The sequence below is a fragment of the Microtus oregoni genome, unplaced genomic scaffold (genome assembly GCF_018167655.1).
Source record: "Microtus oregoni isolate MIOR12 unplaced genomic scaffold, Mior012 000028F_ref0000031, whole genome shotgun sequence".
NCBI classification, from domain to species: Eukaryota; Metazoa; Chordata; class Mammalia; order Rodentia; family Cricetidae; genus Microtus; species Microtus oregoni.
The window spans coordinates 5,889,041-5,907,979 of NW_024543087.1; the positions used below are offsets into that span (position 1 = coordinate 5,889,041).

Genomic DNA, 18,939 nt, shown 5'->3' on the forward strand with positions numbered 1-18,939 from the left:
AATTCTGAGCTAGAGTGGGACTTCTTTTTAGCATCCATCTTCAAGCCACAACAAGCAACCTACCTCATTAGCATAATGTACGTACACACATAAAATAACATTAAACACTGTTTTCAAAAGACTAACATATATATATATATATCATAAAATAAAAAATGTTTCCATCCTTCAATTTAGAAATGCTGAATTCAACAATTTCTAACAGCAACCAAATTTACATGCATCATAAAGTAACCACAAATTGCAGTAAAAGTTGTGCCTAAGTGTCAACCGAATGGTTTCTAACACTTTCCAACATTAACCGCCAATTTCTTGGCATCAGATTGTTGTTCTGCACACCAAAATCACAATGTCTTGGAGACAGCCAGGCTTGAGCAGGGTCAGAAATAAACACTGAGGTTTTCTCTGTGATTTGGAGCTGACCTGCAGCCATTATAAACTTGTTTCTCAAATATCAGAGAATGGAACACAAAGTACCCAGTCTCTACCACCTGTGATGCCAACACTCCTGTAACTATCACTGAGAAAAGTACCCCGTCTCTACCACCTGTGATGCCAACATGTCCTGTAACTACCACTGAGAAAAGTCTGGCATCCCCAACTTCAAATCAGGAACACTTGCTGAAAGTTCTCATCCGGGCCCAAGGTGCTAACACCAAGCACAGCTGAATGCTTGCTTCCCACTTGGATAAGCAAGCTGAGGCACACTCCTGGGGGCACCCTCTACAAATGAACTGCTCTTACGCCTCTGCCTCCAGGCTTCAAGGTCAGCTGACTGCTTTCCCAGGAGCTGGGGAACTACCCCACAACCAAATCCTGCTTACAAGACTTTTTTTTTTTTAAGATTTATTTTTTGTGTATGAATGTTTTGTCTGCATGTATGTATACCTGGCACCCGTGGAGGTCAGAAGAGGGTATCAGATCCCCTGGAACTAGTTATGGATGGTCGTGAGCCACTAAGCAGGTGCTGGGAACTGAACCTATCCTCTGCGAAGAGTAGAAAATACTCTTAACTGCTGAGCTATCTCCCCACCTCCTGATACCTACCTTGAAAATAGCATTTTAAATAGTATTTGCAGGACATGACAGCTCAAGACTTTCACAAGATCAAGACTGTTGGGGGTTATCTGACCACACTGTGATACTCAGGGACTGTTAATAAAGCTAACGTGGAATCAAGGACCAAGTCAACAACTAGCTGACCGGAAATAGACATAGAGATTTTGGAGGACCCAAGATACAATATGACAGAGAGGCACAGGAAAGAGTAGGGAGGGCCTTTTGACCTGGGAAGAATGGAGAAAGGGTCAGCTGGGTGTTTCTCTGCTGTTTTCTCCATCTATCAGGTTTTGACCAACATCTGACTTCTGAGCTTTTATTGATAATAGAGCAATTTAGGTAAACACATCACGAGTCAGCCAAGATCCCAGCATGGACTAGGAGGGGGTCATGAAGTTCCACCTCTAACTGGCAGTTGAGGGCTGGGAAAAAAAGGTTGTTTTCTTCAGGGATGTGGGTCCTGAGGCTACCCATGTTCCAGAAGAGGATACCGTACCCATGCACATGCAGGCAGCACTAAATGGACTCAGTGGGTATTAAGTTTAATAATTTTAAAGAGAGAGAGCACATGATGTTGGGAGGGAAAGGGAAACATCCAAACACATATATGCATGCATAAACCTTCAATATTTAATAAAAATAAAGTTTTATTGAGATACATTATGTTTGCTGATTTAAAACTTGTCTATGGCTACTTCTGACTCAACAAAAGAGTTATGAAGTTGCAACACAAAAGCACATGGCCAATATACTCACTGTCTGGCTCTGTCCCAGAAAATTTTGGCCAACTGATGTTAGACCTGAAGGTAACACTGTAAGCCCCACTGCCCAAAGATGAGATAACTTCCTGGGATTCTAGGAGTTGGAGTTCTTAGAAAATAACAACAAAGCCTCATGGAAAATTACAGTAGACTACAGGCTTTGCCCACGTAAGCCCGGGCAACACACGTTCGAGGCTACAGCTGCAAAGCTTTGAGGTGTGGCCCTGAACAAATTCCATCTTGGTCAGTATTTAATATTTTAATAAAAGCTTGCTTATACTCAGCTGAAATGATGGAACTGATTTTTCTGTGAACTCCAGGATCAACACTGACCCCTGCTCTTATATATCTGGGCGCCTTCACAGATGGGCAAAGGGGAAATTATAGAAGCTGCATTGATGGCACAGAAGAGACCACCACTTCTGCCCCAGAAAGAGGCTTAAAAAAGGTAAGTCATAATCTCAGAGGCAGAGGCAGGCGGATCTCTGTGAGTTCAAGGCCAGCCTGGTCTACAAGAGCTAGTTCCAGAACAGGAACCAAAAAAGCTACGGAGAAACCCTGTCTCGAAAAATCAAAAAAAAAAGAATAAGTTATTTTACTGTCAGAAACCCTTCAGTGGTATACAATTTTGCCAATTTAAATAAGAGAGAGTGTGTGTGTGTGGTATGGTGATTCCTGTCATCTCTCTAAAGAATGAGCAGGTCAGTTGTAAGGTGTGGGTGGCCCCATTCCCCTCCATATAGCTTGCACTCTTCTCATAGAGGAAGAACCCCCAGCAAAAAAAGGCCAACTGGCTGGATAACTGAAGTTCAATCTCAGGCAGAAGTCTATAGATCTATGAGTTCGAGTACTGCTGTCCCCGGAACACGAAGGGTGTGTGAACTCTTCTTAGCAGTTCCCACAGCCTGGCATCTGGGAGCTTCTCTTTCATTAGGCCTAAGAGTATCAGTGACCCCCCAGAGCCTACAGAAGCCCTCCTGGAACAACAGAGGAGGGGTCCATGTCCTTCCCATTGCTCATATGAAGCCGAGCATACACAAACCTTTCCCAGTGTCTCCTTTTAGCTCACCCGGAAACCTCTCTACATTCACTTCACTGAAACATGGATGCTTAATCAGCTGGAAGTGATTTCAACGTACGAAGAAGCCACAATGAGAAATATTATAAAGGAAATATACTTTATTTATCTGATCCTCTGAGATGACATGGCCAACAGTCACTGATGTGCATACAATAGGATTATGTATTGACTATTTACAATTTACAGTAGTATTTTTTCCTCTGAAAAATAATATAAGTATAAAAGCTAGGTAAACATGAGGTGCTGCCATTTGGGACTTATCATAGCTTAAAGAATTAGGCTTTAGCAAATAGTCAAAAAAATCAATCTGGGAAATAGAGAATTTTCTCTTAATTTATCAGAAAAAATCCACTAAGTTTCACCTCAAAATATATTGCACAAGTCTTTAAGAAGAAAAAGAAATCACCCTAAAATAAATAAGGAAGATAGGCAGTTCTTTGAAAGGGGGAAGGAAAAGATGACAAGGGCATTGAGTGACCAGTGCAAGCCAGTCAGAACAGCCACAACCACAAAAGACTTCTCAAAGAAAAACTGAAGGAAAAGAACGAAACCATCCCCATTTCTCCACCCAGAACACCTGCTTTGCAAGCAGTGCGCGTGCGGGGCAGGGTGAGACCTGTCTGCAGGACACAGCATGGGCAGTTTGCCAAGCAGCGGTTGCCCAGCCTCACTCTCCCCATTTCTTCAAGATGAAGTTCGGAGCCATGACTGAAAAACAAAAAGGAAATGAGGGTGAAAAAACAAACAAACAAACAAACAAGCTTTTATAGCCAACTTCATGTGAGAATTGTTTTGTGTTTTCGAGGTAAAATAACTTACACTCTAAGAATGACATAAAAAAGTAAAAACATTTCAAATACTGATTCCTAATGGAATCTTCTAGAAACTACTTTTAGAGTAATTTAAACTGATTGAGCAGTCCCAGAGAACAGTATTTAGGTGTGGATTTTTTTTTTTTTTTTTTTTTTGCTTTTTCGAGACAGGGTTTCTCTGTGGCTTTGGAGCCTGTCCTGGAACTAGCTCTGTAGACCAGGCTGGTCTCGAACTCACAGAGATCCACCTGCCTCTGCCTCCCGAGTGCTGGGATTAAAGGCGTGCGCCACCATCGCCCGGCCTAGGTGTGGATTTTGAGGCTGAGACCTGGATCGTGAATCCAGTGCTGCTTGACTGAACCCGGAGGAAAGCCGTTCCTAAGTCCGACCTGTCTACGTGGAGAGCTCCTCCCCCACAGCTCTTCAAACTGCACTTCCGGGAAGGAGGTGGCTCCACTTTCCCAGGGTGTAGATTTCCTATGCCCTGCAATTCTCTCAGCATGATATGTATGGCAGAAAAAAGAATAAATGGCATTGGCATTGTGGTGTAAAAGACTAAGCTTCATCCAGAGTTCATTAAAATGAGACACAACCCCAGGATCTCCCTAAGGGTTTCCTAGATTAAGAGGCTAAGAGCTAGTGCATAGAGAATGTTACTTAGAATGCTAGAGGTCAAGCAGGAGAGACAAACGAGTGTTTTTTAGAAAGCTAGCTCCACGTCTTGCCGGCCCCCAGGACCTGAAAGGGAGCTGTGAGACCCCTGCTAAGGTTCTCCTCCAGTCAGGAGTTTGAAACCTCGGTTCAAACACTTCTAGGAAACAAAATTCATTCAATGAAGTGGCACAACCATGATGTTATGAAAGCAAAAAACCAAGTTCTCTAGTTTAAAGGAGACCTCAGAAAACACAGTCGGCAATGTGTGCACTTTGTGGAGCCTGGGGTCTTAAACATTTATGAAAGATCTCATTCAAAAAATGGAAAAATTGAATATTGTATATAATATTAGATAACACTAGTATTATCTTGGTATTTCATTTACTGAGCATGATAATCATACTTGTAGGTTAATTTTCTTCTTAAAAACACATTTATTCGCTTGTACTTGCAGGCATGATGTCCACAGGTAACAACCAAACATGACAGAAGGCAGAAATAGATGGAGAGAAGGCGAGAGTGAGAACTGGGAGAGTCTCACAGAACGCTATAACCTGGAGAGTGATGGCAGACGTGGACATTCACTCAGTTTCGCAAAGCTTGGGTCTGAAATGTTTCACCTGAACGCTGAATGGACAAGCAGTCGCTGAGCAGAAATGCCGAGGCAGGTGTTTCCAGCGTGAGAGCAGCTGTCTGCAGCCTGTGCAGCTGACACAGCGCTACTTCACTAGCTAGGGAGACATCCGACTCACAGACACTCAAGGCTCATAAACTTGTTGTTCTTTCTATTATATTTTTTTTTACTAAAGTTACCAGCATGTTTTTAATATCTGAAGTAAAAAAAGTTATGTTTAAATGTCCGTGAGGCTATCTGCAATCCTGTCTCCTGTGTCTTTCATCAGTGTCTAGTTAATGCTGTAGCCATCTTTGCCCTACAGGAACTCAGACACTTCCACTTAAAAGGTTTTAGAAGACTCCCTTAGAAAATCATCTCCCAAAGATTGTATGGCTAGATCTACTCTATTTAGCCCTAATCTCTGACATCAGAATAGAGGCCACTCAGCAAAATGAAGGTCATTCTAGCCAGGCCCTATGGCATATGCCTGTAATCCAATCATTAGGGAGGTTGGGTAGGAAAATCCCAGCCTAGGCTACACAGAAAAACCCTTTCTTCAAATAAATATATATTAAAAAGAAAAAAAAACAAACAAATCAGAAGTCATTGCTGGTCAACGCCTGACGTCCTTACTGCCAGGAGACAAACAGGATAATCTATTCCCATTCTTGCCTATCCCAGTCCCAGAAGCATTAAAACCTTGTTTCTTTATCATTTATGGTAAGGGGCTGTAAAGGGGATTTTTGGAAGAGGAGGCAGGGAGACTGTGGGAAGGCCAAGACCTGCTGTTCTGAATAGAAGGGAGAAGTGCTTCTGTCCCCTGCCATATTTCTGTCTGACTCTGAAGGTGTTCCATAAGCTGTACCTAGACTTCCTACAGCCACCTAATAAACCATGCTCTGCACTGCCGACCACTGTAAAGGAGACAGGGATAGGACGGCTCTAGGTAATCATGCAAGCAAGTCAGATGACACACTATGAAGATCAAAAGGAGACTTGATGCAGGCAGTTTGAAAAAAAAAAAACAGAGGGGCTAGAGACATTCTCCACAGAGTAAGAGCACTGGCTGCTCCTGTTCAGGTTCCAACACCCACAGGGTGGCTAAAGCACCTTGTAACTCCAGTTCCAGGGGATCTAATGCCCTCTTCTGGCCTCTGTGGTGTACATGCACATAGACAAACACACAACACATAAAATAAAAGTAAACAAATCTTTTTAAAATGAACGTCTTTAAATTAAAACAATCTTTAAAATATCCTGCTATATTTGTTCATGGCTGAAACAAACCATCATCATGAAATATAATCAGGTTTTACTGACTGTGATTCAATTTATCTGTGAAAATTGCAGCCAAGTTTGAGGTCTGTGTGGACCCTAAATGTTTATGGCAATATTAAATCAAGCTAAAGACATAAATACTGTGTGAGACTCAGAATGCTTAAAGACAGTAAATCATGGGAAACATTTAGATAATTACATTTCATTGTAATAAAATGTTCATCAGAAACAGCCATATTCAATTAAACTAGGCTGCCTAGCAGCATGTGCTAACTCGAATCGAGCTGTGCAATCCTAGGATGCAACGAAACTCTTTATTTTAATCAGCTTTATTAGTTTTCATTGTGTTTAAACTAGCATTATAATTAAGCTTTGTAGCAATTTAGGATCCGGATGTGTGAAATACATCTCTTCATTTGAATCTGAAACACAGTACACACTGTATTTCACCACTTCACATTGAAAAATTATTTTTCATTTCTCTATCATAATCTGTAGTAACTTCAAATGCCATTTTTGTTGGTTTTTAGTCTCTCTCTCTCTCTCTCTCTCTATATATATATATATATATATATATATCAGTCCATTTAACATAAACAACAGAAAGCAATTACATTAACCCAATGTAATAATCATGCTCATTAAAAAGAACAAAATAATCCCAGTGAAATGGTTAATAGCATGCAATATCTGTGATTTCAGTACCAAAGTTACAAGACATATGACTCTCCACTCACCACGCGCTTACTAAGCACAGACTCAGGTATCAGAAGATGCCACTGCGAGGTGAAGGAAACTACAAAGCCAAGAGGAAAACTTGTTGGGTTAGTTTTCAGACAACAGTGCACAGGTTAAATTGTGTATATGAAGTGGAGAATTACAGATAGTACTTAATTGTTTTCAAGCTGAGGGTCACCAGGCGAGCATAAGGACTATGTAATACTTCCCCATCCTAGACTTTTACTTTTAATTTCCATTTAGAAGTTTAAATGCTGAAGATGTACTTCATGCTAACGGTGCCTTTAACTGCCAGGTAAATTAGAGGAGGTTATATTATAAAATGATTTTTTCGTAAGTCCTTTATAGTATAAATTAAAATTTGATTTACCTAATTTTAGTTTATACTCACAAACTTTTGGAAGTTGATAAATTTGAAACACAGTACAATTGTATATTGAACTCTCATTTCTAAAAAGTATCAACTTTATCACTGAGTAATTCCCTTATAATTCAACAGAGTATCAAGAGTGTTTGCTGGGCCGGGCAGTGGTGGTGCACACCTTTAATCCCAGCACTCAGAAGGCAGAGGCAGGTATATCGCTGGGAGTTCGAGGTCAGCCTGGTCTACAGGAGCGAGTTCCAGGACAGGTTCCAAAGCTACAGAGAAACCCTGTCTCGAAAAACCAAAAAAAAAAAAAAAAAAAAAAAAAAAAAAAAAAAAAAAAAAGTGTTTTCAGGAATGAAACAGTGGCAACTTCAAGGTAAAGGAACTTGATCTCAGCCACGCCCTAATGTCAGGTGCCATCGCCCATCACCATTACGGTTTGCTTTGAGATGGCAGTATGACAACAGAGTCTGTTTGCCAAACCTGAGTCTATTTTTGGATAAATGACAAGCTTCTGAAGAACATACATATTTACTATGAAGTTAGTAAAAAGTAGCACAATTAAATAGAAAAATGTTTTTCAATACACACAACATAGTAGGTTAGTATTCTGTAGGAAAATCTGCAGAAGCACACAAGATAAAGTTTGTGGATATCCTGTCTATGCTTTTAAGAAATGAAAACCACTTAGTAAATCAAACAAAGAAAAATCTAGTGGAGCTATTTAATGTTTTATTTTGAGAGAGTCTCCCACTTTGTGGCCCACGATGGCCGTGAACTTGAGATTCTTCTGCTTTACCTCCTAAGTGCTGGGATTCTTGGCATGTTCCCGGGTTTGCCACACTATTAACAGACAAGATCTTGGCATGGGGCAAACAGTCTGGACGTTTAAGATTATAAAAGATTTTCCAAGTAATTTTTCTGAATTGTTTACATTTTAAAAAGCGATCTGACAGAGTCTTATCCTAACAGCGTCAGTCAAACCCACATTTACATATGCACTATTTTTCCTTATGTGCCATTTTTATTTGAATTTATTTTCAAACTCCAGGCATGTATGGAAGACGCCACCTATAAAGATGATTTATTAACTTAAGAGACTTAAAAAATTCTGACTCAAATGGAAACGGGAGAGACCAACAGTACAAGAATGATCGAGAGCTAAATCCAGAACTACACATGAGGCTGCGGATGCAGCTCACTGGTGCAGGGCTCCAGCATGCATGAGGCTCTAAAACCACAAAGCAGAGTAAGCAGGCAACATGGAGGATGAGTGTGAGAGCCAAGCACAAGCGAGTGAGCGAGGAAGAAGACAAACCCTCAGAGACCAGGGAAGGGGGTACCCCGACAGCAGCACAGTCACTCCCCAGTAGTGACGCGTTGATTTACGTCTTGGGATCTGCAGCACTTTACTGAGAAAGCTGGTCTTTTAGGAAAACTCGAAAAGAGGCTTCTTTATAACAACAGAATCTCCTGGTTCCAATTTCAGCCAACTACACTATACTTTATTAATGAAGCTCTCTTGGAGATAGAGGAAATGACCCTGAATCACTCTACAAACACCAACAACCCCTTCAGACTGACCCCCCCCCACAAAGGCCAATCATTTTGATTAATCTGCAGTTTATATTTTAGGATCTCTCCCACTTCATGCCCATAAATTACTTTGTATTTCCTACCTATTTTTATCACTTGAATGATCTATAAGGCCAATTTTCATTATATGTGATTGGATGAAAATAACCATTCTATGTCCTTCAAAGTTTCCACTTTCCTATATTCTCTGTAACAGCCGTAGTAGTAGGTGGCTGAAGACTGAATTTATTCAGCAAGTAAAGTGTCAAGAGACGTGAGGTTTTGTTTAAAGCCTGGGCAGGTCAGCCTCAGGAGCACGGGAAGATTAACTCAAGAGCCAGCCCCAGTTCATTCCTTTCTAGAATAAAAACCGCGTTACTCAAGGATAAATGACCTAATGTTTTCCTTTAGATATGCTTAAATATTTTTTGGTCTGCCTTGAGAGTTGTGTTGTTTGGCATTGCTCACTATCTGCCTTTGTCTGCTGAGTCATCTTATTGGCCCCAAAGATGATTAAAGTCTTTCGAATCAATGCCCATGAAAATACTTTACAATAGGAGAAAGGACATGGTGCTGTGGAGAAGCTGTGCTCTGTGCAGCAGAAGGACAAACACTCCTCCATCCTTACCATCAGCAGCTCAAGCTCTGGGAACTACACACTACACACACGGCACCAATGTCCACGCTACTGAGAAAGACTACTCTTTCCCTTCACATCCCCACCACATCCAGCTTAAACCTTCTTACTGTCCATCAACCACCACTTTCTAAGTTGTAGTACAAAGGACATTCAAAAAATTTCAATTTCTTTTTACAAATGAGGTAGAATATAAACTGTAAGAAAGCTGCTTCCCTACATCTTCCTTCTGGAACTCACCATCAGCCGGGCATCTTCTCTTTCCAAAATTTTCTGAGCCTGATCATCAGGGAATTTCAGGACAGTGGTTATAACTTTCGCCATGGTCTAGAAGCGACAGGAAGGAGATCATTAGTAGACACGAGGCGATGTAGTCTCACACCGTCTGACATGTTCTGCTGAGGGCTCTTTAGTGCTCTCAATGGAAGCCACGAACAAAGAAGTATGATGTGAAGATTAGCAGTCAAGGAAGCACTAGCATTTCAATTCAAGAAGGTTCCTTACAAGGTCCACATTTGAATTACTTTAGACGATGCATCTCCAATAGCATGAAGCTACATAAAGATCTAGCTCTTGGTCTTTTGGCTTAAGATGAAACATCATCATGGATTCATCTGAAAAGGCCTCATATTTGCAGTAACCTACAGTGATGCATTGCAAAATATATGCTCTAAATAACAAGGATTAGAAGCCCCCAGGGTTCGGCTCTAACTAAATCACATCATATATCTCATAAACATGGGCTACTGCATGGACATGAACATGCTTAGTAGTTACTTTTCAGGACATGCAGCACATTGGCCTAGTAGAAATTACATATTAAAAAGGAACACAATGTTTTGTTTGGTAGAACACATGATGAATCAAAACATTACACATGGAGGTTTGCAAAACAAGATCATAAACTGTGCAGATCAGAATAAATATACCGTGAGTCAGACTGTCACTCATAAGCTCCTGGAAATCTCCTCAAAGGTTGAAACTCCCTATTGTGTATCAAGCTGAGATGTTGTGAGGGAGAGAGAGGGAAGAAGATGTCACTTAGGAAGTAAGAAGGACAAGGAGTTCAGCGCTTACATCAAGTCAGGTGGTACACTCTCCTGGGGATTCCTACAGTGCATGGTAGAGCATCCCAGACAAGAGGACCAGTGCTCATGGCTACATGTACTCTGTGTATAGGCCTGTGTGTGTGCTGGCAGCAGTAAGTTTCTGGGAAAAGTTGTAGGGAAAAAAATCAGCACAACATTATCAACCCAAAGTTTTAAAACTTCATTCAAATCACTAGAAAAATTATTACCAGAAAGGAAATTAACATTTTAAAACCTGTAGAGCCAAGGCAAGACATTACACATTCCTAATAACTTACTTGATGCAGACCCCACACACAATAATTTTAGTTTCAGGTATCTTTCTTGCCTTTGCCTCTGCCATTTTAATAGCTTTAAAAAAAAAAAAACAACCTAAAAATGCCATTTAAAACAATTAGGCTCTTGAAGGGTTCCATATCAACTAGACAGAACACAAACTAGTGTGCAGAACTTGAGTATGGAGGTCAAGCATACACATCTGAACTGGCTAAAGGAAATCAGAAGTAGCAACTACTTCAGGGTTTTCTTTTCGTTAACACAGAGGCAACTTCCTGTGTCCCATTTATAAAAACTTTTCCCCCAGGTACCAAAAATCTAAAATTCAGTTATATGGACCATTTCCTTAATTTCAGTATCATACAAGCTAACAAAGTACAACTCACTCTGAACCCACACACACCCACGTCCAAACACGTTTATAATGACACAACCAGGATCTGTGACTAGTTGCCTCTTCACACTTCTAGGATTCACCAGTGACCCAGAATCTACAGCTGACAACCAGTAAAGCCTCCAGCTCACCAGAAAAGCTTTCATGAAGCAGCCAGGACTCTCCCTATACCCTGGAAAGAAATCAGACTGTCTGCTCTCCAAAACACATCCTCAGACCCTGAGAAGTATGGAGACGTTCAAATGGGCCAGCTGATTTATAGGCAAGCTCTTCAGCTACTGCTTCCTCGTGAATGCCTCTTCGATTAAGCTTACGAAGCAAAACAGAAGGCAGTCTGGATGTTGAATCAACAACAGAGTGGAGGACTAAAACCCAGCGGGAAAAGCAGGCTGGGGGGCTCCATGCTACAAGCCTATGTGTACTACACGAGTGTTTTTTAAGCACCTGCCTCACGAAGAATGCTGTAGCCAAAGCAGGTGAAAAAAAACAGGTAGGACGACACACGGAGACTGCTAGGTACAGACGACACACCACCAGGTCCTCCACAGGCTGGTTCACCCTAAAATATAACCTGCTCTCCACTCTGAGTTCCTTGTTAATATAGAGAAACTAAGCAAATCAGCAAAAGTTGTGTCAAAAACCAGCTTCATTCTTGTTGGTAGCATTCAGGGTCATCTTCTCTGTGATATATATACATAAAATTCTGAAACTCTTAAATCATCTAGCCTTCAAGACTGTCTGGTCCCAGCTGGAGACAACTGCACTTCACAGATACAGTGCTCAGCTGGACCAGACTACTTATGACTCAAGGAACTCACACGTCATTCTCTTGGGCCTTCTCTCTCAGCTGCTGCCCATCCTGAATGAGTGCTGAGAGCCTCTCCAGTCTAAAGCCCCGCAAGGGAAGCTCTTACCATCCTTAACTGCACTCCACTCCACAGTGTGGTAAGTTGAGAACAAACTGCTCAGTTCTAAAGTCAGGAGTGGCGTAGCTTCCACGTCCATGAATGAACGAACAGTAGACTACACCTACCACCAGCTTCAACACGCACATATAAAATGAGGGAAGAATTATAGGCTGCTCATCATCAGTAGTCAGAAAATCACAACAAATGCAGACAAAGGCCATGAAGAACCTGTGCCTCTGGGGCGACTGGAGCAGCGCTCTTGTTGCCTTCCACACTGTAAACTGAAGGGAACCACCGGCTCAGAAAGCACAAGATTACATTTGGCTTGGGCTGTCTCTTTTTCAAAGTTTTCAACTTGGAAATGGCATTTCACAAGCTACACTCCCCAGGAGCAACAGGCAGAGGCAGCTAGCGTGTTAGACTCAGGAAGGCCACGGTGTGTTAGCCAGCCCAGTTGCACTCCAACAGTAGAGTCCGAGTGGCTCCTGTCCTGAGAAGATCTCAAAGCCCAGTCTCCCACCTCCTGCGCATGCACACAAAGTTAGCCACCTCCCAAGCTGCCAAGGCTGCTGCTTTAGCTGCATTAAGAGCACAGTAAAGGGGAAACAGTCATTCATCGGTGTTACCTTAAGACAAGGGAAAAACTAGTAAAGCCCTGAAGGAAAGGGGACACTGGACCACTGGGAACTAATAGATTCCTCTCAAGATCACATTAGTGTAACATAATTTTTATCTGAAAGGATTTGATAGTCAGACATGGTAGTATATGCCTGTAATCCCAGCTCCTGGGAGGCAAAGCAGTTAACACAGCAAGACCATGCTTCAAAATCCAAAACTAAAACCAAGCAACAAAAAATACTCCCTAAATCTGCTTGATGTAAACAAAACATAATTTCTACAAATACTAAGGATTCATATGAACTCTGGCTCCTGTGTCTCCAGCCTACAAACTGGGAATACTATTTAAGGTGCTTATCTATGCCTTGCTCCTTTTGGCTTTATACCACCTTTCCAGATCACTGTCTGACTGGCCAGCATCTCTGTGACTCAGCACATATCCATAGCGACTGTTTCCAGGGACAGAAAAGGTCACTGTACCATTCTCAGTCATGACACAGACAATGCAAATCCCAAGAAGAGCCTATAAGTGTCAAAAACAGACAATGATTACAACAAAACTTTTACTGACAAAAAAAAGCTCATGAAACAACTTTCATGTTGTTCCCTAACAATGTTCAATTCCATTCAAGATATATTTGCCAAGTATCTAATATAAGGTTTTAAACCAACTGTAGAGGACACAAATAAGTCAAGACTCTATATCAAGGGCCTGATGTAGGAGCTACATTCTAGAAAGCAAATTGACTAGCCATTCCTACTTCCACAGTGTGGTAATTTGAAGATGATCAATATCCCACACATGCAGAAATGACCTGTAACAGACTTAACTATCCCTGGATGTTCCTTAGCAGTCATTGTCATGGTGATAACACAGTGATTCACAGTGCTATCTATAGTGCATTAAAAACCTCCTGAAAACTGGGCAGTGGTGGCACATGCCTTTAATCCTAGCACTCGGGAGGCAGAGGCAGGCAGATCTCTGTGAGTTCAAAACCAGCCTGGTCTACAGAGCAAGTTCCAGAGAAACCCTTTCTCGGGAGAAAAAAAAAAAAAGCAAAAAAATAAAACCTCCTTAAAATAAAATCACTTCTGCTTTTAAGATCTGCAGTCACACACACACACAAAAACTAGCCATATACTTCACTTTTTGTAATTTATGAGATTTGCATTGCAGCAGTATTCAGTAGCAGCTAATATCATTTTTAAATTTAAATATCATCTTCAAACAAACAGGACTGCCAGTCAGTTCATTTTTGTGAACACTGTCTGAGCATAATGATCTAATGTGTGTGTTAAAAAGAGCCTGACACCAGGTCATGAGGCAGGACCCATACCTTGGTCTCCCGGCCCATCATATATTCAAACAGGACTTTTCGTAAATATTCAAACTCAGTAGGTTCTCCGAAGAGTGAGACATCAGTGTGGTGTAGATTGCCACCTGTAGAGAAAGAAAATCAAACCCAGATAACTCGCCACTCAGAAAGCAGACACATCAGGACACAAAGGAGGGAACAGAAAGAGGCACTGTTTCCCACAGCTGCTTGGTAGAAGCGAAAATAAGAACTGTTATAGAATTTTTATTTCCTGTATCCTTCTCTTACAAGACCAAGTCAGTGTAAAAGTCCCTTAACATCAGTGTCTCTGCTAAATAGCACGTGGGCGACTTCAGGCACCCGATGACAGACACTACCATCTTCATTTTATTAATGAGTTAATATCACAGACATTTCAGCATTCTAATATTAGAGTACCCAGTTCAAATCAAATTTTAAAAAATGTTTTGAAACACAAGATAAATAAAAAACCTGAAAGTGTGCAAAGTATGGTGTCATAGTGATTTTCAAATATTTTTATGTAAACTGTGTCCGGTGGCACAAGCCTGAAATCCCAGCTACTTGGGGGCTCAAGAAGGCTATTAACTGTGTGAAGGGAGAAAACAGAAAGAGTAAAAAAGGCTGTGGAGGCCGGGCGGTGGTGGCGCACGCCTTTAATCCCAGCACTCGGGAGGCAGAGGCAGGCGGATCTCTGTGAGTTCGAGACCAGCCTGGTCTACAAGAGCTAGTTCCAGGACAGGCTCCAAAACCACAGAGAAACCTTGTCTCGAAAAACCAAAAAAAAAAAAAAAAAAAAAAAAAAAAGGCTGTGGATATGGAAATGTCCTGAGAGCTCATTAATTTGTATAATTAATATATGCTAATAAAAATAAAATAAGAGGAAATTTAAGATCTTATGAAAAAGAAAATGACAACCTAACTTGAGGCCACAGTGGTGCCAAGGAAAGTGGACATCAGTGGGCTGAAAAATTTTACATCCTGTGGTGTCCCAATTCCATTCTTAGTTCCGTATTCTACAGAAAATCTTCTACGGGTAAACTACAGGAGACATGGATAAGTATGTAACGAGCTAATGGAATAAAATATACAACCTAGATGATTCTCACAACGAGCTAATAGAATAAAATATACAACCTAGATGATTCTCACAACGAGCTAATGGAATAAAATATACAACCTAGATGATTCTCAAACTTACACTAAACAAAACGAAGAAAATCTAAACAAAATGTTGCTGGAAATTTATACATAGATATTAAATATAAGGGCAGAAGAATAAGTAGCACAGTGTCAGAGGGGTTCAGCATCATGAAGGTGCTGATTATAGATTACAGAAGTACATACAGGGGCTTATACGGAGAGGAAACACTTTATTTCTCCCTATAGGAGGGTGATCATTCAAATCTTAAAAGCAGCAGCATGCACAAGGTCAGTGTACACAGTCAGTCCATCAGACTGCTCAGATTCTTTTCATCATTTAGATGTGCTGGTGTATGCAATGTGTACGGAATAATGTCTGACACTCAGATTTAGTATGTATGTAAGAAATGAGGCTATAAGACACTGCATGAAACAAAGCAGGTCAGAAACAGAATGACAAGTACTGCAGGATCTCACTCACATAAATAAAATCTACACAAGCTAGATGCAAAGAACAGAATAAGACGGTAGTTAGGTAGTTACCACCAGCTGGGAGATCAGGTGGAGTGGGGGTGGTCATTGTTCAAAGGAGACAAGATGTCAGCATCCTAACAGAAACACCTTCAAGACAGCTGCTGTGCTGGGAAAGCAGCAGGTCTAGATTAACTGTGCTCACAGTGTGCTGGTCTGAATGAAAAAGGCCCACACAGATTTATGTATTTGAATGTCTGGTTCCTAGATGGTGGAAGTGTTTTGGGAGAACAGTAGGAGGTGTGGCCTTGTTGGAGGTGTTGTGTCACTGGGGAGTGAGCATTTGAGTTTCAAAAACCACACCAAGCCCAGTGTTTGTCTCTCTGCCTGCTGTCTGTGGATAAGGATCTAAGCTGTCAGCTACTGTTCCAGCACCAAGCCTGCCTGTCTGCCTGCTACCATGCTCCCAGACATGATGGTCATGGACTCTACCCCCCTGACACTGGAAGCAGCCCCTAGTCAAAGGCTGTATGTAATAAGCTGCCTTGGTCACGGTGACTCTGCACAGCAGGGCAGTGGCTGAGATAACCACCACGAAAGGTTACGTGTGTGAGGTGACAGCTGCCAACAAGCTCAACTTGGCACTCCGCCATGAACAAATATTTTAAAAGCAGCATGCTGCAGCAAGTATATAGTTTATACTTGTCGACTACTAAAAAAAGATACAAAATAAAAGTAAAAAAAGAATATGAATCAGCACACACACTCATAAATCGCCTGACAGCAGCCTGCTCACCTTTGTAAGGTGTCCCCACGGTTGTCGCACACACAGGCTTTTCATATCTCTTCAGACGGTCTTCTAAATTATGAACCTAAAGACAATATTCAAACCATACCATAAAGTTAATATGAAGATCACATGTAAGGAAAAGAATAGCTGCAGGAGAAGAGCTACTGGATGCTTTTCAATGCTGAAGGAACAATGTATGCGATAAAATCAAAAGAAATAGTTTCTTTGGCAGAAACTAAAAGCATATTCAATAGAGAAAAATACATAAAATTTGAATTTTATTATAATAAAAACCTTTTTGTATTAAAAGATTACACCAAAAATGTGAAAAGACAAATTACAAAATGGGAGAAAATATCTGCAAATCGCACACCTGATAATAAATTTGTATTCAGAATACATAATAAGCCCTTACACCTCAGCAACAAAGAGAAAACACAACCCAGAACAACCACACATTAATAAATATGACATCATCCCAAAGAAAGAGATACAAAGGGCCAAGAAGCCGATGAAAAGATGGCTGGAGTCAGTAATCATTTGACAAATGTGAACCAAAACCACGGTGAGGCTCCCTCCTAGCTTCTTGGGTGGCTACAGTGAACAATCTTTCTGGTAAGGGTGTGAAGGGTCCTTACAAACCACTGCTGCAGTGCGGAGCAGCTGCTACGGGAAACAGTGCGGCAGCTTCTCAACGAGTTTTCATACGGAAAGCAACCCACTCTTTCCTACACACACACCTGAAAGAACTGCAAATGCTCAAGCAAGAAGGGCACACAAGTTCAGGTGTGGGTATTCCTTTAGTTCCACCACTTGGGCAGGAGGATCTTTGTGCCAATCTGGTCTACAGCCAGGGCTATATTGAAAGACCCTGTCCCAAAAAAAAATCAAAATAGTAAACAAACAAAAACATGGAAACACAAATGTTCTTAACAGCACCACTTGCTACGGGCAAAAGGTGGAAACAATCCAACTGTGTGTGTAAACTGGTGAGTGGCTATCAGCTGTGCTAGGTCCGTACAATGGAATTTGATTCACATCCTGTTCACAGAAGAAAGTAAGAAGTAGCTGGGCATGATAGCACAGGCCTCTTTTCCCAGCCAGGGCAACTGACAGACAGAATATACACCGTTTCCCCGTTGAAGCTAACATCCTAGGCTGTGTACTGTCTGGGCCCATAAGATGAAATGCACAGAGCACACAAACCCACAGAAACAGAGAACAGTAATGGTTACAAGAGGCTGAAGGGAGAGAATAATAAGGATTGATGGTTAAGTAAGTATAAAGTTTAAATAGAAACAGGAAGTATACAATGATGACTTTCTGATATGAGAACTTTATCACAATAAAAATGAGCAATACAAAACTCGCTGTGCTGTGACAATTTTGAAGATTTAAAGACACTTCGGCAGGGAGTGCTAAAGCAGTGAGCTTGAGAACAGTGGCTTTACTGCTGGGAGAGGAGGCAAGGTGACTTACTTTACTTTAACTTAGTGACTGTCTTTATGAACTTAAAAATACAAACCATTTCAAGCATACTCAATGTAAAGTATGTTAATGTCCCATTGCAGCAACTGTCAGGTCTTGCTTATGTGTATTTTAAGAAAACTGGAAAAGTTGGGAGATTTAGTCTCTTACGGTGGCCTAGTGTTCTCCACAGCTCGGGGACAATCATCACTAGGCATCACATACTGTACATAAACACACACTGGCATGTGCTTACGCTGAGTCCCTGGAGAGCACTGAAACTGAGTGACAGACACTGTCCATGGATACTATGTGTAAAAATCATGTAACATTAACTCAATCATTGGGGAAAAGCACTAAAGAATGATTTTCATATTTTTCCTTTGAGAAACCAGAAAAATAATTCCTATTACAATGATAAAAATGCAAAACATTCAAAATGTCAAACACTAGAAATAGCAGGATACAGTGTTCTAGTTTGGGGCTGGAGAAATGACTCAGCAGTTGTGACCACAAGCTGCTCCTCTAAAAGACCAGGTTCAATTCCTAGTGCTCACAACTGGAACTTGTTTTAGGGGACCATGCCAACAGGCATACACACTGTACACTGATATATGCATGAATACAAAGTACCCATACATATAAAATAAATCTTTTAAAAAAATAACAAATGCTCTAGTTTAAATATATACAATCATAAATGTAAAGACCGTCTCAAAGAACTTGTGGATTTAGAAATAAAATTTCCTGCTTAAGACAGAAAGAATTTCACTGGGTGGTAGTGGGACACACCTTTAATTCCCGTACTGGGGAGGCAGAGGCAGGTGGATCTATGTGAGTCTGAGGCCAGCCTGGTCTACAGAGCGAGTTTC

General features: G+C 41.1%; 1 protein-coding gene across 5 annotated transcripts in view; it reads right to left on the reverse strand.

Moving 5' to 3' along the window:
• Positions 1 to 2,981: 2,981 nt before the first annotated feature.
• Golga4 (golgin A4) overlaps positions 2,982 to 18,939 on the reverse strand; it is an 85,620-nt gene continuing 69,662 nt past the window's right edge. For 3 of the 5 annotated variants that reach the window (XM_041676768.1, XM_041676767.1, XM_041676765.1), the window contains 5 exons: positions 16,607 to 16,682; positions 14,200 to 14,303; positions 9,819 to 9,905; positions 6,999 to 7,057; positions 2,982 to 3,609 (listed from right to left, as the gene is read on the reverse strand). In XM_041676768.1, the coding sequence (XP_041532702.1) occupies positions 7,028 to 7,057; positions 9,819 to 9,905; positions 14,200 to 14,303; positions 16,607 to 16,682 (297 nt within the window). In that variant the 3' untranslated portion in view covers positions 2,982 to 3,609; positions 6,999 to 7,027. The remainder of the gene's footprint in view (positions 3,610 to 6,998; positions 7,058 to 9,818; positions 9,906 to 14,199; positions 14,304 to 16,606; positions 16,683 to 18,939) is intronic. The other 2 variants (XM_041676769.1, XM_041676766.1) reach the window with 1 other exon arrangement.